At 40.7% G+C, this 22,825-nt stretch overlaps 1 protein-coding gene across 2 annotated transcripts; it reads right to left on the bottom strand.

Annotated features, from left to right (window-relative positions):
* Positions 1-767: 767 nt before the first annotated feature.
* On the bottom strand, positions 768-21,300 carry znf574 (zinc finger protein 574). Of its 2 annotated transcripts, none has more exons than XM_023964248.2 (10): positions 21,163-21,300; positions 16,394-16,556; positions 10,179-11,316; positions 9,883-10,097; positions 9,317-9,496; positions 8,881-8,975; positions 6,956-7,050; positions 4,398-4,546; positions 2,933-3,220; positions 768-1,657 (listed from the first exon to the last, which is right to left on the bottom strand). In XM_023964248.2, the coding sequence occupies exons 2-10, from the start codon at positions 16,547-16,549 to the stop codon at positions 1,058-1,060; spliced, it is 2,916 nt and encodes a 971-aa protein (XP_023820016.1). In that variant the 5' UTR covers positions 16,550-16,556; positions 21,163-21,300; the 3' UTR covers positions 768-1,057. The 2 variants fall into 2 exon arrangements, with proteins under 2 accessions (XP_023820016.1, XP_023820017.1); XM_023964249.2 differs by having other exon boundaries at positions 20,951-21,178.
* Positions 21,301-22,825: the final 1,525 nt, after the last annotated feature.

The following is a 22,825-nucleotide window of genomic DNA, read 5'->3' as shown; positions in this document are numbered from 1 at the left end:
GAATCCTCCATTTCCCGATATTCCTCTAAGTCTGTAGAAATGCTGCAATTTCTCCATTTCCCTTGCACAATCATCAGCATTTCTGCCTTCATGACATGAAAACAAACTAAGATTGAGTGCATGTGTGGCTTCAAACCCCCCTGTCAGCAATCGCTGGGTGGGAGACGGCTATAAGCCGTGCTTTAGAAACCTAATTTGGGCCTTCTGCAGTGCTGGCAGACCTTATATGACATTACCCTGCTTTCCAGTCGCACACAAGCAGGATCATTATTCCTGATAACTATCCAGAAAGTGCCGGATAATTTCATTATATTACTTGGCACTGCGCAGTCTGTCAAATTACAACTTTTCTTGAATCCTTTTTACTAACTGTTTAATTACAGCACACAACAAAATCAATAGTATTACATCACAATTATCAGAGTAATGCAGCTTATAAACACATAAACAACCCTTATTTAGCCCTCTATTATCAAGAACGTAAAAGAACCCTGATTTAATGTCTTCTCTGAAGATGGCGCCTTTCATTTTTACTAGAGAACATTACTAGGTTAAACCGCTTCACGCCGTATGTCGCTAATCCGTAATATGCCATTTAAGGCACATTCTTTGGCATCGCCTTTAATGGAAAAAAAAAACACTGAATTTGTTGGTAAAATTGGAAATAAATAAAAGCAAACAAAGGTCAACAGCTTTTAAATTCCTCCCGTTTGGTTGGATGCCTCACTGTCCTTGTGTCATAGTGCTAATAAAACAATGCTTACGTGTGGAGTTGGAGCTTTTTATTGGGAAGCAGAGCATGTTTCATGCTGACAAATCTATTTTCAAATAAAAAGGATTTCCACAGATTAGGACTTCATAAATCAAATGCCTTTTTTTTGCATATCTACAAAATTCTTTCTTGCACAATTTAACATGTAAAAATTCATCATTACAAATTTGAAACACAACTAATTAAAATATGACACTTGCTGAAACTAGATGATTGCTGTAGGAGGTATGAACCTACTCACTGAAATTAAAATGTCCACGTCTATACGACAGTTTTTAGTTGACCTCAAACCGTTTCCTCTACGATAAACTCGATGGTGTGTTGGGGTGACTGGCTCGTCTCCACCATTGTGATTTCACTATCCTCCATGGTGATGGTGGGAACAGTGATGCCCTGAGCTCCCAGGACCGAGGAGGGCAGGATGACGACCTGTGAGGCTCCCTCTATCCCGCCCAGCTGATCCGAGGGGATCATGACCGTCTCAGTGGTCCCTTCAGCTCCTTGCAGCACATATATGGTCTGTACTGTTGCCGATTCAACCTCTGCCGTGGCGCTCAAAGACGACAGCGTCTTGGCCCCCTCCAGCACCTTCTGGACCTGCGCGGCCTCAGCCGCCTGCACTGCGTCCTCCGAGGTATACAGCGGCAGCTCTCCGTGAAGCCGAAGGTGTTTGTCCAGGTTGGGGCGCGAACGGAAGGCGGCGGCGCAGTGAGGGCACGGGTACGGCTTCTCGCCGCTGTGGGTGCGGGCGTGCTCGGTGAGACGCGCCGCCACGCTGAAGCTCTTGCCACAGATCCAGCAGCAAAAGGGCCGCGCCCCGCTGTGGATTCGCATGTGGTCTTGCAGATGGGGCAGCTGGCGGAAGCGCTTCCCACATGTGGTGCACTGTTAGAGGATGGAGAAGAGCCAAGAAAATGACAAAACACATAACAAATGGGAGTTGAAGAAAGAAGAGCAGATGCAAGAGACGAAAATTTGATTTTTTTTAAATAAAATAATATTGTTACAAACAAATAAATGGGAGCCAAATGTATGTCAGATGTATTGAAAAATGTCCACATCATTTAAAAATATTTACATATTCTTTTACACTAGTAGAGAAACATGGAGTTAATGTGTTTGTTTTTTTATTATTTCCTGTTGATTAATATCCTGTTGCTTAAATAATCAATTATCGACTAATTGTTTCCGCTTCGTATGAAGAGAATATGATCAATTATGCAGCTTGTGTGATTAGTTACACAACAAATGCTGCCAGTGAACTGAGAAGTTAACCGTTTCAAAGTAATCAAAACGCTAATCAGCAAGTCAACATTTAGTGTCATTTAATATTGAGTGAATGCCGACAGCGAGTTGGTCAACACACGAATAAGCTGAACTCCACAAAGCTGTGAAGAAGCAACAAAACGTCTCCTAGATCAAACTTTGGAGGAGCAGATTCCGTTTAAGTATGACCTGAATGGCTGAGAATCTTCACAGATGTGCTGACATGAAGTACAACAAGTAAAAAAGAATAAAAAAAAGATTTTTTTAATAATTCATGTACGCAGACATATATACTGCAGACAAATCTGCACAGGAAACATCTTCAAAACCTAGGTGAGTCTTCTTGTCTAGGTTTGATTTAATTTTACTCAGAAAATGTACCTTTTTTTCCCCCCAGGAACAGGGCAACCTGAGGTAAATTGAAATGAATTCAAATAACTGGCTTCTTGTCTGTCATGTGGACGACATTGAAACTCTGTCGTCATAGAAATGGTTTGAAGCAAAGCCACAAAGATTAAATCATTTCATGGCCCTGCACGCCCAGATGGGCTTGGATGGGTCTGTGGTTGATGTCCTGCCCCATCAAACGAGCAGAAGAGAGCGAAGACTGAATCCCAAAATAGTAACAGGCATAAAGGGGAGCTGACAGGCCCTAAGTCAGCCCTGTCATTAATCACAGGTACACAGGGAGGGAGGAATCACCCCCAGGACACAAACTGCACAAATGGCCGTGGTCCAGAACCCGAGAGACGCTAAAGGCTGCGACAGAGAGGGCTGCATTTTAAGTTCAGATCTAGTTTTGAAGAAGGTGTATAAAAAGGGACAAATCTGCCTCTGACAGCTGAGAGAAACGCCTTGTTTTTCAATGTAAGCACACACTGTTATCCTTCTTACCTCAAAGGGCCGCTCATCAGTATGCGTCCTCATGTGAACGTTGAAGGTGGATTTGTAGGCAAATTCCTTGTGGCAAATCTCACAGCGGAAGCGAGGTCGGTTTTTGGACTTGCTGAGCGTTCCTTGGAAGTGCGCCAGCACATGCTCCTCCAGGGCACTGTTGGAGGTAAATCGGCGGCGGCAGGGCCTCACGGGGCATTTGAGAGGGGTCTGGCCTGTGTGGGATAAGCGATGGAGATCCAGGCCCTCCTGTGTCATACAACGGTGGCCACAAAGGTCGCACTCAATCTGCGGGTAGAATAATGGCACAGAAGAGAGGGGAAAAAGATGGGATGGAGACACAGCAGAGGGTAATGAGATGGAGACCAAGAATGAAAGGGGTGGCTTCAAGGTCAAACTGTGACGCAGCTACAAGGTCACAGCACCAGGGACCTTCTAGAGATGTGAACTCTGTTACAGTAACCCCTTCTTCCCTGAGAATTTGCATTAAAGAGGACCAAAAAGATGCTAACATGAGTACAGAGGAGTTTAAAATGGCTTCCAACTTAGAAAGTCTGACATAAAACAACATTGGCAATTTGATTAGAGCTGATTAAACCACTAACAGTTTCCTTTAAGAGAGTGGTTCAGATATACAAGGTTGTCTTTCATCCCCGCAGATCTCACAGAGCAATTCTTCAACCTCCCTGTAATTATCCACATCTAGAATCTCCATCCGCAACTTCAAGTCATCCAGCATTCGTTGTGCCTCAAAAAAACCTCTTTTCTCAGAACAAAATCGAGAAAAATAGTAAAGTTAGTCTGAAGACACTTTTACACAGCAGAGGCAGAACTGCTGCTCTCTTTTTCCATCTCCACTCTTCAGATTCACGCAGCTCCCTCAAGGGCAGATTATTCTCGTCTTTGTGTGCGATTTGGCAGAGAATTCTAGCATCGTGCAATCCAAAAGAGGCGTAACCAGAGAGATTCCTTGTGGTCAAAATGTGTGACACACAAGAAACATACTATTTACACAGTAATACTGACAGACACGGTTGTGACTGTGGGCAATCTTCAGATTTTTGTATTGTTTTGTTTTTGTCTGGATCCGGGATCCCAACGTCTTCAGATCACTTGGACAAATCGTGTGCAGTCAGGAGACAGAAAGAGCGAGCTGGGAACAGCAAGACCGGAGGTTTTGTAGAGGGGCGCGTCAGCTGGTCATAAGACAAAAGTTTTAGCTGCAGCAACAGAAAAGCTGATTGCAAACTGAAATCTAGAAAAGTATAGCCAACCTTTTCCAACAGCAGATTCACCTCACTGCTGCTGTTTGTTTAACCCTTCCATACACTGTTTGGTCTCCAGCTCTGGAGCTGCAACACCACAATAAACTAATACGCCATCACAGATGAGAGGGTTTCAGCAAAAGCGAAGCAGCTTCTACTCTACTCACTTCATTATTGTTTCTGACAGAGTTTTCCCCTACCTGTCCTGTGCTTCGTCCTCGCCCCTGGCCTCTTCCACGCCCCGCGTTCCTCTCCTCCTCTGTGGTGGGACAACGCTGAAGGTGGATCTCCAGCACAGACTGGTTGATAAACTGGGATGCGCAGTGAGGACATGTGGCTGGCTGCTTGTCTGCAATTGGAACAGTGTCAAGTTTGAAACAGATGGTCACGATCCCTTCTCTAAGCAATAGCTGCTGGACATTTCTGATGGCTGGTTTTAGCTTGAGGCAGCACAGCGATGCAGCGGTTATCACTGCAACCTGACAGAATGAAGCATCCCAGGATGCATTTGGTGTGGACGGCACACGCTCTCCCTCCACCTGCGCGGGTTTCCTCCTAAAACACACGACGGATTATCTCCTGAAACGGAAGAAGGCCTGAAGGAACAGCAACTGCTCTGTACTAACGGGAGTAGATATAGACGTGGATGCTGGTGAGAACCAAACATCAACTATGAATGTGTTAATTGGTGAAGATTCAAGGAAAGTTCATCTGAGTCCATGTACTCCAAGAACTGGAGAACATTAACTTGAGTCGTAATGGCTGCTAAAACATCTGCTGAATTAATCAATTACTCCACTCATAAAAATGTGACTGTCAGTAAACTTTTATAATGGATTTATAATGAACAAAACCACATAACATGTTGAATCCAGCTGTAATGATTTACTGCTTTCCCCTGTGGATACTCCTGTGACTGATCCATATTAAATGGATACTTAGTCAATGCTGTTGCAAAATTAAGTGTTTAACTACTAGTTCAGTGTGTTTCCTGCCGACCAGGTTCATTAAGGACTGCCAAAATGCATTAAGAAGCCCATTCACAAAGCCGACATTAATTTGCCTCTGATCTAGGACTTTCATATCGACCTCCAAAAATACGTCTGCTGTGTGCTGTCTTAAAGATTCTGAGTTGAGAATCTGACACAAAGGTTTCATTCACTAGTTTTTATGCCTCTTATCACCATCAATCTGTATTTTATGTGCAAAAATGAAATAACTATAAATAATCTAGAGCTCTTTTGAATTGATCCTAAGAATATTTCTCAATAAGAGTTGAGTAAACCAGAAAGGCTGTCGCTAATTGTTTATCTTGTTTCCCAGTTAGAAGCAATCAGCAGACAGTTTGAGTCATAAACATTGACTGTATATTAGTAGTGGACTGAGTGACCCCTCCAACCTCCAAACAGGAAGTACCCACAGGCTCTAAGAAGCCAAAATCCCATAGACTTCTATTAAAAAATAAACCATTAGTCAGTCATTACATTTGTCAGAATAATCATCTTTGCTTTGATACCTTTTTTAACATGTTCTTGAAACTCCTTTTTTCATACTTTTTGTAGTGCAAGTTATTCAGGTTATAAACTGGCCACTCACTACAAAAATTAAAGTATTTGGTCTCATGTCCAATGTTCGAGACATTTGATTGACAGATTCTCTCAAGCCCGCTTTTAAGATGTAGGGGTGTGGACTTCCAACAAGATCACTCCTGGTTGGCGAGAGTGGTTGCCATAGAAATGCTGACTCAGACCAACTCAAACCATTACTGCCAACTGACGTCGTCTGGCTCCAACATGATGGCGTCTGTATCGTAAAAAAATGGCGACCGAATTGACTTCATTTCACTGGAGCCGGACGTCAATCATTTTCAGGGTGATGTCACTGTCGCTCAGCCCAGTTCTTATATACAGTCAATGGTTTTTAGGCATTGGAACTTGGCAAAACACCTACTTCACTACCAAACCCTGCTCCAGAAAACCTGGCTGATAAAACTGTTGGCGTTTAACACTGATGAATCGTCAGTGTATTCAAAAAGAGCCCGCCTGTCTTTCCCATTTGGTTTGTCCACTGTGTTCTCACCAGGGACCAACTCATTAAACCTTTAATAAGGACAATCTCAGCCTATAGCCCTGGACTGATCAATAGATCAATCTTTATCATTTTTCTCAGAGGGGAATCGCACCCCTGACCTCTGCTGCACGCTGACTTCTCAAGCCTAACTAATGAGGTTGCCGTGCCAACATCCCCGCTGATTAAGATAAAGTGACAACAATGTTGACCCAGTTCACTTATATCTACCTCCTCATTTTTCCATTCTGCGCGGCCCACAAATCCATTACAAGTCAACAGCAGCAGAAGAACGACATACATACAGTATAGCGTGGAAACACAGGTATAAATAATCAAGATAGGCCACCCAGACAAGCCAATGGGCTCATTTATCACCAGCTTTGAGATAATCAATACAAATTCTGTGTCTGCTGGACAGACAAGAACATCATCTCTAATTGGTTTCCGTTAGAGAGAAGCATGGGATCGGCCCTTCCGTGGACTCTTTGTATGCTCATCACATTTCGCTTTTCCCCACACACGGATCAGACAGGGCGACTAATCGACTAAAGCCAAGGTGAATATGGGGGGAAAAGTAAACAGCTATTTCACTCACACAAACTCTGTAGCACAGAAAACTTCTGTGAATTCTTGCTGACCAAAGAAGAAAATAAAGAAATTTGAAGGCGTTTTACACACACATTCTCACCTTGATGAGTGAGGGAATGAAGGTCCAAGTCTTTCCGGCGTTTAAAGGCCTCTCCGCAATCTGGACAAGGGAACGGGTGACTCGTATGCAGCAGTCTGCCCAGACAAAGAAAGTCTTTAGATGCATATGGACACAGAAGCAGAAGAGCTGCTGCAAACAGCTTTATTTAAATTCAACAAAAGCCTTAAATAAAATAAGAAAATAAACCCCAGTCAGATCAGAAATTCTGGGCTGCAAGCGTTAGCAGCAGGTACTTTGCTGCACTCGAGTTCAACAATAGGCTTTTGGCAATAAAGCACAGAAGATGAATAACTAGGAGTAAAATCAAAGAAGGCGCAGTTGGGTCATCTAGGATTATATTTTTGCTCTGCTTAACATTAATATGGGGGTAGAGCCTAGGGGGAAGAAGAAAAGTAGGAATGTATTCACCTGATGTTACATCAAGCTGGATTTTAGAGAACATTCATTCAAAAAGGAGGGAAAAAAAGCCCATGGCTCAACTACTGGAGTGTGTCACAAACAAATGTATTTATAATCTATACTGCACTATACTTATTTTATTTAAATTGTGGTAAACCACACAAAAAACCTTTGAGCAAGACAAGGAAGGGACCAGAAATGACTTTCTCCAGCGCTGAGCATCAAAATGAAAGACACTTCTTCTGTGACGTTCTTTAATATTGTCACGCTGTGTCCACTGCTGCCTACCACTCTATACCCTAACTAAGGCTATTTTTCAGAAATAAATCCAGCTATAATTAATGCCTCAATTACAATGAAAGTGGATCAAATTAAATTAGAACTGGATCTGACTGGAACACAGCTGACTAAATTACACTATATTTAATTGAACTTGTTTATGTCGCCCTTCAGAGTATCCTTACATGGCCCTTGTTATGAAAATGTGCTGTAAAAATCCATTGACTTGACAACAGTTTGATTTTTACGCACTGAAGCCATGACATACTTCTTCTTTTTTTAAATGTATGTCCCCCCCCCCCCCCCCTCCCCCCAAGTTTGTCTATACACACACACACACACACAAGTTCCTCTTTTGACCAGACAGCAGTCACCAACACCAAACCATCTGGGATTTTGTCACTAGAATGTGTTTGGAAAAGGCCAAACAGTTCAAAAAAAGGGAAAAAAAACTTGGCAGATGATTGGATGAACCATCTGTCAGTCTTTAACTAATCCGATAGTGTAGCCAGTTGGTCAAAATCAAACAACTGCCAAAACCAATTTAGAAGAATGAAAAAGTCAGACTAAGAATAACCTTGAATGCATCTAAATGCAATGAGTATTTAGAATAACATGTTAGAAAACCATCTTTAGTCATTCTCGTTGCTTTAACATCAACAGTTGTCCAAATATCAGCAGGTCTTCTGGTTTTCAGAGCTAAAATGTATTTTAAGCATCATAACGTTCACCTAAGAAGTAGCACTGCCTGTATAGTACTGAAGCAAACGCCATAGGTAACTCAGTAGATCAGTTCATCTTACAGCACATTACTGAAAGTTCCCACACTGTAGTCAATATCTGCTCCTCTGCTTAGCCAGGCAGGACGGGACCATGCTCTTCCACCATCCCAGCGTATTATCATTATCATCTTAATTTACTGGCACTCTCTCTGTCAATCATGAGTGGCTACAGCTCAAGGGCACCTAGACACCCCTGCATGTCTGCTACACAGCTTAAAGGCCTTTTTGGTAGCTGGATACAGCTCAGCTCCTACAGCTTGTGGCAAAACGGGGGAAGGTTATCTAAATCCTGTCCTTTAGTTCTTTCATTCAAATGTATCTTTATGGTAAACAGAGCTGGAGAACGACTGACTGAAAACGGACAAATCTGACATTATTCCCACCTAACACCTGCAAATGCCATGCTGCAAAATACTTCTAATAATATTAGCAAAGTCTTATTACTTGTGATGGTTGAGCTGTTCTTCAGTGCTGAAGCGTGAAGGACAGTTGGGGCAGGCAAAAAGATGAGCTGCTCCTTCACTGTCCAAAGCACAAACCTGGACGGAGGAAAACATCAGTCAAGACCAATAGAAAAAAAATTACACTAACTCTTATTTCAAATTAAGAACCATTTTTTCTATTACAAACAGTAATATAGTGGTTAAAAAAGTAGTTTGTTTTTCTAAAAAGACATTTTAAGGCATTTTATGTCACTGCATTGTTTTTTAATTTTTATCATTTGTATTTTTATCATTTGTGTGAGAATGTATGATATCTCATAAGGCCTCATCAAAGCTCCTCGGTTCTAACGCACTTTTTTTCTTCCACACCTCCACCTTTGAAATAGGATTTCTGCTTCAGGATAAAAAGACAAACTAGAAAACAGTGGAGACCGTACCGGTTTGCGTCCTCGTTTGCGCCGGGGTTGCAGTGATGAGTGAATCTGCTGGTGTCTCTTCAGTGTTGCCGACTGCGAGAAGTTTTTCCCACAAACATCACAGCAGAACGGCTTGTTCCCCGTGTGGCTCATGCTGTGTCGCAGAAGGCTCTGGGAATTGGTGAACGACTTTGTGCACACCTTCAAAACAACAATCAGAATTTGTGCTAAACTGTGATTGCTGCAGTTTTAATTGCTCTGTGCAAGAAAATAGGGTTGTGCGGAGCTAAATTCAAAAATGCAAGAACCCATCGGCAGACTATTTGTTATGCACGACCCATGTATTCTACAAACAAACAGTACATGAATATTTTAAATCATAATTCAGTTTTTTTTCCTCATCGATGCCCATGGGCCTTTAAGACAACATATTTACTCAAAGGTTGTTGTTTTTTTATATTTAATTCTTATCCAAAGACACAAAATAAAGGTTGAAAGCCTTCATTCATACTCTATCCATAAATACTTCACATTCAAAACCATCCTAACATTCATAAAAATGACTTGGATGAAAGTTTTTGGGGCACCTTGCATGTGAAGAGCTTTTCTCCGGTGTGGCTGTAGACGTGTGTGCGGAGGAAGACGCGGCGTGTGAACTTTTTGCCGCAGTAGGGGCAGACGTGGGGCAGCGGAGTGCGGGCCCAGTCCTGTAAGAGCTTGGCAGGCGGGGGGAGATTTGTGTTGTCCGAGTCAGCGGCAGGGCCTCCTTCCACTTCATCTTTACTCCCCGAACCTTTGTTGCCTGAGCACATAAAAAAAGAGCAAGGTCAAAACTGCCAAAGACTGATGGCCTTTCCTTTTCTAAATAATGATTTCCAATTACCTTTTAGCGCGCTAGCGCTGACGATCCTGTAGGAGGGCCTGTTTTTCTTTGAAGCCGGTAATCCTGATTCATCGCCGGAGGTGGAGGGGGACATGAGTCGTTTTGTGCTCTGTGGGTTCTCCTCGGGTTCCGTGGCCACGGCTTCATCATTGTTGTGAGCCTTCTCCCCGGATGTGAAGCTGTGCGCACGCCGATGGTACAAGTACCGAGTGGTGTTCATGAAGGTTTTTCCACAGGTGGAGCAAGTGTGCAGCGGCTCACTGAGGTTATGCTTCTCCTTCCGATGCTTGACCAGCCCCTCTTCATCGTTGCAGCTCTCCCCGCATTTGATGCAAAAGAACACCTCCGGCTGTGTGAACGTGGGGGAGGGACTGCTGGCGAGACCTGCAGCCTCGTGCTCAGTGGTGCCATTACTCTGAGTATAAACTTCCTCTGGCACCACTTCAGGAACCACAACCACCTTCTCCTCGCCCTTCTGCCGGTGCTGTTTGCGGTGATAGAGGAAGAGGGTGGTGTTTAGGAAGCTTTCTCCACACACAGAGCAGCGGTGCAGAGCCTCCTCAAAGCCGTGTTGGGTTTTACGGTGCGCCACCAGTTCAGACACCAGACCAAAGCATAAGCCACAATCCACACACAGCAGCACAGGTTCAGGTTTAGGCTTCTTGTTAGAGCCCCTTCTCCTTGGAGACGAATCCTCCAGATTAGAGGCTGCCACCTCAGCTTCTGTGCTCTGAGAGGAAGCGGCCTTTGCAGACTCCTCTATATTATCTGCAGGCTTATCCACTGACTCTGCTTGATGGCTTTCATTGTGTGAAAACGAGGAACCATCTTCATACAAAGGCATCGTTTCGCTCAGGTCCGATATGGCCTCTGGGTCTACGTTTGAATCCAGCTTATCCTTGCTCTTTGAAGGATCCTGCTGGCATACCCCTTCTCTGCGGTGAAACTGCCACTGTTGGAGGCTCTTGAAAAGTTCATCACAATCTCCACACTGGTAAAGGATTCTGGGCTGGTCCGAGGATTGCTTATCAAGGTCTTCATCCTCAGACTGCAGAGAGGAATGTCCTGCATGGACTTCAATCTGTGACACTTCCGACTGTGGGACTCCAACTGCCTGGGATATATTTATCACATGTTGCTGCAAAGACAAAAGAGGTCAACGTGATTTTTTAGCATTTATGACTGTAATTTTTTTCTATTTTTTCAAGACCAATTGGGAAACAATATGAAATGGAAAAACTGATCAAACCCACCAGTGATATTTGCCATCAGTTTTTTTTTTTAAGCATATGAGGGATAATAGATTCATCTTTAGGGAAACTGAGGTGATTTAGAAAGCATCCGCTGTGAGCCAAGGTTCCACTTAAGAACTCCAGCCAGCCAAGATAAGGCCTAAGCCTGACTGATAACCAACCAAAGGTCTGTCTGGGTGGAACAGGTCACTCCATAGGGCTTTACATTTGCTCCCCATCATCCATTTAGATGATAAAAGAGAGCATCAAGGTCGAGGCTAAAGGAATTTGCAGTCACAGCAGTTCAACATGTTTCACATGCAGCCATGATTTGTATGAGCTGCAGGTCTGTGAGTGTAGCACTGTATCTGTAACACACTGATCCCTATTCATACCTTACGAAAAACCTAATGTGCAATTTATACTCGTATAAAAGCAGCTGTATGTTTAAATAAAACATCACAACAGCTATAAGTCCTTATTATGAATAAATTATGTATTAGGCAGAATCAACAAACATCTTTTCATACAGAAGTCAGGAGGCATCCCAATTTGGGCGGCTCTGTCAACCCCGCTTCCGCGGAGCTGTAGGTTTGTAGTTGCCATGGAAACTCTTGACGTAACGTGAACACCACTGCTATCATAGTCCTTTTTAATTACTGCAAAGAAAGTCATTAAAGAGCAAGCCAAGCGGACAAAAATGTGAACGCAAATGTAAATTTTAAACCTCCTGCTGCGCCATCTGACAGCTCTAATGTGCCATTGTGCATGCCTCATTTGTTTTCTTATGTGCATTTCACTGCTCCATAAGAAAAAAGGAGAAAATCTGGGTAAAGCATGGAGGATTTACCCATCCATGTTATTGGTCATCTGTACTGGTTTAAGTATTTTACTCCCTTAAACTATTTTGAACTGTTTTTATCCCCCTAGTTTCCTTATATAAATAAAAATAACAATTTTAATTAAGAAGGAAATAGAAAAAAATCATAAAATGTAAGGATGTAAGAATCACATCATCAAATATTTACAGATAAAATAATTCCTTGTGAAAAGTGAAATTTTTCACCCATAAAGGAGATGTTTTTGATAGTAGAGTCTACGGTTAGATTATCCTGAGAGTTTTTTTTCTAATGAAACCCGTAAGAGATCAGAAACTTCAGCTTAGATCATGTCCTGTTAATTTGAATTCACTGGAGGTGCGCGGATGTTTTCATCCTCTCAACTAACGTCATCTTAAATGCAGTGGCAGTGAGTTCTCTGATCAGGCTGGCAGACTAAAAACACGAGCTGGAGGATCATGCTTTTGTATGCACTTTAATCTATAACTGCACAGTCACTTAAAGCAACAGATTCTTTTGATAGACCTCATGAAATAATTATTCTTGGCAGCAGCTAAAAACCTGGCAAAAATCAATGCCAGAAAAATATTGCTAAATAAAACAAATAGAACACTTTCATTATTCCATCAAAATGATTGGACTCAAGGGTTAAAATAAGCCTTTAAAAATATAGAAAATAAAATCTGGAGGAGGAATAAGAAGGCCTGCTATCAAACATTTAAGTACAGCGAGCTACAGAAAAACATTCTTGCAAATCTGCACCTCAAATTCTTTTCCATTTGTGTTTTTCTCGTCATTGAACGTTCAAAAATGCAATTTGCAAATATTTTTTCCAGAATTTATCTTATCTTGTAATCAGAAAGAGAAATCCTAGAATAATGATTGTAATTAAAAATATGCAATACTCTACTAAAGTTTGTCTATTTCAATGTTGAGATTTTTTTTTTTATCATGACCACCAAAATAAAAGCATGCAACATTAACTAATCCATTTAAAAAGAGACAGCAGTGCAGCGTTCTTGAAAGTTCTGGGCTGAACAGGGAGACCACAAGTCTTTGTTTTACATCAATGTCACATTATATTGGCCAAGACAATGAAGACCCTTGCAATAAAGCCACTTCTGACAAACTGTGCCCCAAGAGGCCATAAGGTATGCTGGTTTTATGATTTTACTCCAGCTGAGAAAGACTGGCACTGACGAGCATTTATCATGCACCCTTTCCCCACTGGCGACTCCGGATGCAATCTGTCTGTCATGAGCGTCACTATGTTTTATAGACGCATGTTGAGGATTGTAAAAGATGGAAGTTCGAGAGCAAGCTCACAGAGCCATGCCCTTCTGCTAAATGAGGACCAATGACTGCTTTTAACCCTGGGGGCTTTCTGAAGCTGTCAAAGAGAAATAAGAAAGAAAAAAAAAAGAGTGCCAGCTACATGACAAGACTGAGCTCACGGTGTCAAACCCTAAAACTCCTTTTACCACTCTGAAAGTCTGGCTAGAACGTGTCTTTATGCTGCTGATATGCACCAAAAAGAGGATTTTCTAGCGTAAAATGCATCGGACAAAATTCTGAATAAATTCATTATGTAAAAAGACTTCAATGCAAAATACAGGCTGGAACTTTACACACCTGAAGAAAAAAACGATGCAGGGAAAACACACACACACAAAAAGGTACAAGAGACTGTTCATCTCTACAGCAGAAGAGAAAGAATAGGATCATAACAATATCAGGAAACAACAGAATGTTTTATTACAAGTGAGGCATGAGATACACTCTGGTGATTCATCTGACCTCCATGGATCCCATGTAAATGTGGAGTCACAGACCTCAATCTGTTCCACAGCTTTCCTTCTGCTCCCCATCTTCTGCCGCATTCTCCTCCTTTAGCCAAAACTACCCAAAAACACCCAGCACTCCCTTATTATGCCTCACTGCATTACAAAAAACACTCAATTTCATTTGAAACGTATAGAACAAGCTCTACTTAAGCCTCAAACTGTTACATTTTTCGTGTTTGCAAAAATCTGAGTTACTTGGCGCACATTCTAGAAAATGAAGTCAATAATAATAAATCAACTTTCAGTGTCGCCACACCTCTTTGTCTCATTAGTGAGTCATTATTGTGACAAACAATCTGCTACGGTAATTCTGCCAACACACAAGCAAAGACTAAATCAGTGTAAGGATGGTACACATTTTAAAATATATTTAATTATAGTTATAGTGCACATGTACATGATGTAGAGCATTTGTACATGAAAAAACCAAGTCACTCATTATGCCTAAATAATTCATTTCACAGTATAATTATCTAAATAAGTCCAAATCAGCATCCAAATGCTTTATGTGTTACCTTAATATATATGTGTCATCACAACAACATTACTCCACTGATACCATCAGAATTATTAATGCAGCATCACGCATAACACATCCAAATCCATTTTCCCTTTCTACCACAAACAAGGCTGTTGATTCTTGAGTGCATCTGCATTCAATAAATATTGAACGTTTGCATAAGAAGTACAGGCTTACGTCAAAAGAAACTGTAAGAACAAAACCCCTTAATCATCAAAGGCATTCCCTGCCAAACTGCCATTCTAGCGTCGCTCAATAGAGATGTACCCAACAGCTTCCACAGACAGTGTTTGGCTCAACGGCAACCAAATAATATTTGTTTTGCATAGAAAAGCTGAGGATTCACATTTTAATTGCAGCAATGTGACACAGGGTTATGAGCTGTCATGAAATTAACAAGCTAAGTACATAAGAAAAGTAAACGAGCTGAAAACTGTGAGCAACAGGCTGCAACTAACACCATAAAAAAAGGAAACTGCTGGGTTACTGTGGGTGCGTCCATCCTCTCCAAAACATTTAAACATAGAAATATCTCACTGAAAACTACCGGTAGGTCCTTAAAAAGCATGCTGCTAATCAGGACAGATTTGAGAACTTGTGATTGTTAAAGACCTACTCTGAGGAAAATCCTTTTTTGGATGTTTTTAAAATGTGCTTGTAGCATTTTCTGATGACATATAAAATAAATGTACGCTTAAAACTGCATTCCTTTATTCCTTCACTGAAAATCGCTGTGAATCAGAAGCAGACGAAAAAATTGCAGTTTGAAAAAGAGTTTATTTGTGACGTAGAAATGACAAACAAGCTCCCTGCTCAGAGCTCTCAGCAATGAGGAGGGGAAGAGGGGACGGGGTTGCTCCACCCCAAAGGCCCCATTTTCAACTACTGCTACTCTGCAGAAACTATGTTCCAGAAAACAACACAGCTTTTTTCATTTTGGCTAAAAGCATCATAATCAGAGTTAAAAGACCACCGGGAACCTTTTGCAAAAAATGATCGGAGTGGGTCTTTAAGAAATAAAACAGAGAACCCATTTGAAACAATAAACTCTGTGATTACTATGTTCATGTTTAACACTGACAATGGATCCAAATATGTTGGAAGGCATTTTTGTAATTTACAGAAACATTAGTCAGGGTTTGTACACAACTTCTCTAAAACCTTTTACAGAATTCCAAAAGCAAAAGGAGACACATTTCAGTCAGACTATTGTAGTCGGTGCAGCTACAACATTGTGTGCATTACTGTATAAATTGCAGCCGCCATGGAGGGGGGAGGGAGGCACATGGAATGTCATTGTCACAACCATTTTTAGCACCCCCCCCCATAGAGATTTCCAAAAACAAATCCAAAAGTTGTGTGGGTTTTTATTTCAAGAAAATAATAGCAACAGAAAAGGAATTCACTGCTTATTTGAGTATATGCTTATATGTCTGATTTAAAAGTCTATCTAAATCAAATATAAATACAAGGTGACACTTTGGAGAGAGCCTGTCAGTGATTACAGGTGATTCACTGTTGAATGTTCAAGTGTTCAACGCATCAAGGTCTTTGTTACCATGATGAGTGACAGATCGCTGTCAATTTAGAACTAAATATTGTGCCTTCTTTCCTTTCCAAACATGATTAACAGGCTTTTTGTGCAATCACACGGCTGATTATTTAATAGCACACTGCCTCAATAACCCCCCCCCCCCCCCCCCCCCCCCTCTTTCTTTTCCCCGGTTAACTTAAAGCGTGATTAAAACAGAGAGCAGCACTGCATGTGTGAGGGTTTTACCTGTGTTTGCAACACTGGGACAGAAAGCGGGTCAGTTCCAGATGAAGCTGGTTGTTCCTCCTCGGCCGTGCATGTCAGCTGGTGTTTGAGGACCTCTTCTAAAGTGTTAAACTCCTGGTAGCAAGGGAAGCACATGTACACGGACGAAGTCTCCATGACTGCCCTGGGGGATTGAAAATCATGAACATTTTATGAGACACGCCGTAATGAAAATAAATAACATCAAATGATTTCGACAAAAGTGCAACAGTTCAGAAAGCAAGTGCACGGTCTGAGCATACGAGTGCCATCATAACTTCCATCCTGTCCAAATGCAACCGATGCAACAGTTAGGATGTGAACATTGCCCTCTCCTGATGATTACAAGTGTCTGCATATAAAGGCAGATGGAACACGAGTGCCAAAATTCTCTGCAGTTGCCAAGATGACTCATCGAGTGCCGAGCCTGAGATAATTGTTATTTTGACCATGCAGGTTCCTGCTCAGGTGAAGACCTCGCAGTCTCTGTGCCATTTCACGAACAGAGCTGATATTTAGCTCCAACATCAATTAAATATGTATCATAATTGGACCCAGTGGAGGTGTTGTCTGGCTCCTGCAGCTGCTAAGCATACCTGTAATCAAAACAAAACCGTTGCCACCTTTTCTACCCCACACCTCGAACTGCACTAAACTCCTCTTTTAAAAATGATATTCATTACCGCAGTAATAGATATATCAGTGTGTAAAAACACTGAAGTAACACCACTGCAGTTTGTCATGTAATTGCAAACCGCTACATAACAATTTGAATAATCATGCTACATTTGTTAATTTGGTGTAAACAAAAACAATCCCAGATTGAGAGGCATTCAAAAAGTTTTAAGAGACATCTGTCACTGAGAAAACATAATGCTAATGGGTTTCAGGTATTATTTTAGAGACACACTCCAGTAAAATTTGTGTTTTGGGCATTTTTACATGTTATTGTAGCATTTTTTTCGTGATGGATGACATATATTAAGAAAATTATGCTTAATAACGCATTTCTGAGTATTTTTTTTAATCAAATCATTGTGAATCAGGAGCAGACGAAAATCCCATTGGACAATAGCAGTGACAAAGATGATGGCAAGCCACAAGCTCCATGCTCCGCTCCATTTCAATGAATCCACTTGGATCCAAATAGGTTCACCTACAGCTTTGTTTTCCTCATCTGAGCTGACATCTGGCTCAAAACTGTACAGCTGGATGGCTTCAATATTGCTCGCCATTTGTGTTGCACAGATAATGTTAGCTTGGGGACCTGAGGGGCTGTAAGGTAGTGAGGCGAATTTCTGATCAACTCCAGCCGCTCTGCAGAGACAATGTACTAGAAAACAACGAGGTGTTTTCATTTTGAGTAAAAACGGTATAATCCTAATTAAAAACCACTGGGAATGCTGTGAAAATACATCAAAAGAGGATCAGAGTGGGACTTTAAGGTAGGTAGCTAATAGTTGAAGGGAGCTATGTAGATAAAGTAAAATGAGTAAACGAAAAAGAAGAAACAAACACAAATCCATTCATAACTAAAGTTGTTAAAGAATCTTTTAGAATTCACTGTAAATTTGCTCTAATTATGTGTCAGATTTTGGGTTAGTCAATATCTAATTACTCATCATCTCTCTGGGGATTTTTTTTCTTTTTCCTTTATATTGATATGAAAATGTATCCAGTAATGCATTCATAGTAAAAATGCATTTACAAACGTGGAGAGCATGTGAACAAAAATAGACAAATGAGACTTTACTTAATGCATTCTTTGTAACTTGGTTAACTAAAAACGTTTTCAGCATTTATTAGGGGTGTAATGATTCCTCAACTGAATTGATTTATATTTTTACGATGCAACCAGATTGATGTGGCTGGGGCAAATTGTTAATCGAACTATACCATTATAAAATCATTTAAAGAATAAATAAATCAGTTTGATCAATATTTAAAAATACCATTTGGATTGAGACATGGTAGGTTGGTTTTTTTTTAACTACTATGTAAAAACTACTCACAGTGGACAAAACACGTGATCGCAGCAAAAAATGATCAATGCATCATTTCGACACTTTGAATTTAGCAAAGACGTGACCATACAGTAGGGCTGCACCATTTGGGGAAAACTCGCGATATGCGATATTAGTGATCAATATTGTGATGACGATATAACTTGCGGTACATGAACAAATAGCAAAACAACCAAAAACATAATTTCCAATTCACTGCAACAGTTTAAAAATTATACTCCAAATGACCATCATTTACATAGGAGGCGAACATCTAACACAGTGTTTTTCAACCAGTGTGCCGCGGCACACTAGTGTGCCGTGGGAGATGGTCAAGTGCGCCGTGGGAATTTGCCCTCATTAACTGCTCTAACAACATTTTCCATCTCCAGGAGATCAGCTCTTTGTTCATCCAAACAGGCATTGAGAAAACACTGAGTAATTAGGAATATAAAAGATCTTAAAATTACTTTTTCTTTGTGTTTATTTAATTCTATTAAAGACATTTTGAAAAGAATGACGGTATCGCGATTACCCTCCAGCTATAGCAGTTTGCGGAAAAATCCCGCCCCTTTAACTGTCTCCGCCAATCATTTTTGAAGGCTTAATCACATGTCATCAGTCTGACCAATCAAAAGTGCTTAAAGTCTTCACTTCCTTGTTCTTAATTCTGCTGAAAAGTCGCTCAGTTCTAACAAAAATACCAGCTACAGCTCGTCTTTAGCGGTGTAGCTTTCCACAGAGTCCGGTGTCAGACCGTGGAACAAAGTGAACAAAACAATGAAGCTCAGAGACGCGAGTCCTTCTGCCCTTTTTCGGCCGTTTTCACACTACATCTCCCATAATGCATTGGCTTAAAGGGACAGCGCCTAATGAGTCGACCTTGTGAAACGTCGACTCATTACACAACAAACAGTTTCTAAATTTTCTAATTTAACTTTTATTTCATCTCTTAGAAAAAACAGCAGCAACTTCCTATTGCGGCAGCGGGGGGGGGGGGGGGGGGGGGGGGGGCTGTCGATCAATACAGACCATGAATTTCTGCTTTTTTATTTTTTTTGGGATGCTGGTGTGCCGCGGGATTTTTGTCAAGGTTAAAGTGTGCCGTGGCTCAAAAAAGGTTGAAAAACACTGATCTAACATATAGGGCTCCATCCGATTGGTCAACAACGTGAAGGGTTCCATCTGATTGGTCAAATGCATAAAAGGATTTGTTAAATACTTCCAACGGCCGTAAGACTGTTTCAGCACATTTAAGGTAACATTTATTGCAATTTTTGCTGTCTTTTGGGATATGCATATTACACAGCTTGATGTCGCGATAAGGATAAATTTGCCATTTATTGTGCAGGCCTACCATACAGAGTTTTAAAACGTTCTATTTCATGTTTATCTGGAAAAACAACAGTGGGCTGAACTTTATGAAACTCAAATGTGAATGGGGTTTTTCCCATTAGTCGTGTTTACCTATTGGTACACATGTTTAATTTATATTAAATAATCTTGCAAGAAATATCAAGAATATGGAAAAACTTCACCTGCACCGTTCATTATCCAGGTATTTATCTCTGATTAAATTTTTAGCAAAAGATGTCCTGGACCAAATTTAGGTCAGTGAATCGGATCGTTCAAAATGCACCAATATCGTTTAAGAGACGGATCAGGAACCAATAATATAATTATTGAAATCAAACTGTTGTTAAAACGAATCGTTACCCCCCCAGTATTGGTATTTAAAAAAATATGTTTAGCTCTCAAATTTGAACTTTTTTTAATATACTGTATATATATAAATTGTGAAAACAACCATCCACTTGTTAAGCTCTAACATCTGTTTATTTTTTAGATTATGTCAATAGTTAAATGACTGGTCAATTTTTCTAAATGAGTTAAATGTTACTATTTAGCTTTTATAAACATTAGTGTGACAGATAACCACACTGTTAGTTACTTTTTTAGGAACATTTTGATGTACATTTCTAAAAAGTAAAATATAGCATAGCGTCATTCTTATGCATTTTATTTTGTCTAGCTATTCGTTTATACAACATGTTATAGAGGTGGACTTTGGCTTTTGAACACGCAGGAAATGTTTATGGACAATGATCTCGTGCTGCTAGCACACTGAGCTTGCTAATGCTACTACAGTAGCTAAGTCGCTACTGTTGTGTTGTTGCGTCTCATGTAGAAAATATGTATGATTTGTATTTAATAAGCTCTTTTAAATGGGTAAAAGGAACAAACAAAATAATAGTCAATGTCTTGTCATGTTTTTCAAACTAGCAGGCAGCAGCTATGACAGTGTCGGCTAACAGTTAAGCTGGATAGCACGGAGGCTTTTCTCTGGTAACCACCGTGCTGCTAATGCAGCGATGGCCATCTTTTTCAAACGGCTAACATCATGCAACCCCGGGGAGGCAGCTAACTCAGCAGCTAATGAGGCAGGCTTCCATCGCTTCGTTAACTGCAGACGTAAAGTAAAACCGCTTCAGCTGGCGTCGAAATCCGTTTTGCCACTTGGGCCAGTGGTGCTTACTTTTTAAACCCGAGGAGAAGAAGAAGAAAAGCCTCGACAAGGAGGGCGGGATGTGCTTCTTCGGTGGTGTAATGGCGGCGACGGAATAAAAGTCAAGATTAACTGTCTCCCCCCGTTGAAATCCTCCGTACATAAATATCACCGTTTTATACTAAACCTAAAGATAAGAACTACAGAGACAAAATGAGCAGAAATATTTCAACAAAACTCACCACAGTCATAGGTTACTGGTCGAAGAGGAAATAGGACAACTTCAGTTTTTTCCCGTGTGATAGAAGAATCGATGTGATTGGCTAAATCTGTCGCTAAGTTAACCAATAGCATTCGACTACACAAAACCCCGGAATTTTGTATTCACAAAGCGCGCCGTCGATGCAGGGGACCTAAAAAGAATAAATTATGATTAATGACAAATAAAAATGTTTAATAAATTCCAAAAAGTGCTACACCAAGATTTGCCTGTCAAATGTATTACATATTAAAACCACAAAAGTGTGTTAAAAAAGGACAAAATGCCATAAACACTTATGAAAGGTACAAAAGTTTTATGATTAAAAAAAAATATATATATATATATAAAATACATAATTATATTTACATAACATTAACAAACCTAAAATGCTGTTCAAGTATTGCATGTGTTAGTTGAGTTGTCACAATACAGAATTAATCAGACTGTTAATTTAGGAAATTTATGCGCATTCAAGGTGCAATAGAATGCAATCAAACGAAAATGTAAACATATTAATGCATGCTTCACAGAATGTCTATAAATAAACTTCAATAAATGCCATTTAATTTTTTTCATGTGTATGCTTGTAAACTAAGCATCTAAATCTTGCAACAACTTAGTGATTACGCTCATTATAAACTCGTGAATCGTGGCAAATTCAGCTTCTTTTAAGCAAAGCCCATTAAACTGATTGGAACCTGTGACAAACACAGTGTTAAAGTTAATTCATGCTTCCCATATCCACCCTCAGGTGAGCCCTTGGTGCTGTAAATGTTGCCATCTGCATTTGTGCCTAAGGGTCCCCCCGAGACACATGCAATCCAAGGATTAGTGACCATTTACTGACAAAACTCTTTTTTTTATTTTTATATTTTGATAATCAAGTAACTAAAATGAATGAAATTGTTGCTTTAACCCCATGACTCCTGGATTTATTTCCAGCTGTGAACACATTTCCATTAACTTTTTGCTTTCAAGTAGATGTTAATTCAAGTTAGTTTTGGAGCAGAAGTGGTTTGATGCACATTTGCATCAATAGGCATCAGGGAGATTGATTTTCTACAAAGGTAACCTGGTTAACTTGGAGCACAAAAATGAAGAAGTAACACAGAGAAAAAGGTTGTCCTTTATGGTGTTTTGAGCTGCATTTCCCAAAAGTCATTGGCAGATCTGTTTGGTCATGATTAGGCCAGATGTGGACCATCTTCTTTCTCTGGTTGGACATGCCTTTGATGCAATGATGATTCTTGGTTTCAGAAATGTCTTTCATGACCAAACCTACACTTGAACATCAGCAGAGGTTTATTAAATCAAAGCCGTGTGCCCCCACATTTATGTGATTATCTCTCCAAGTGAGGACAGGTGGCTGCAGGGAGTATCTTGATTCTGCTGCATCGAGCATTGTGCTCTAAGGTCAGTCCAAGTATAGACTGTCCACTCCACAAATTTTCAATAATGACTGTGTGGCCCTCTGCCTGATTGAGAAGATGAGCAGCTCCTTCAGACTGTGTAACCTGACTCCAAATGGTATTACAGAGCTGACTGGGCACCCGGCCAGAGGAGCCACTCAGACTTCACAGAATCTGTTCAACTTGTGCAGCTCACCACCAAATAACAATATTCAACCTTGACATATCAGGTCG

The sequence above is a fragment of the Oryzias latipes genome, chromosome 16 (assembly GCF_053564925.1).
Source record: "Oryzias latipes strain Hd-rR chromosome 16, Olatipes_Hd-rR_3.1".
In the NCBI taxonomy this organism is placed as follows: domain Eukaryota; kingdom Metazoa; phylum Chordata; class Actinopteri; order Beloniformes; family Adrianichthyidae; genus Oryzias; species Oryzias latipes.
Note: the sequence above shows the minus strand (reverse complement) of the source record. Positions and strands in the feature narration are given on the sequence as shown.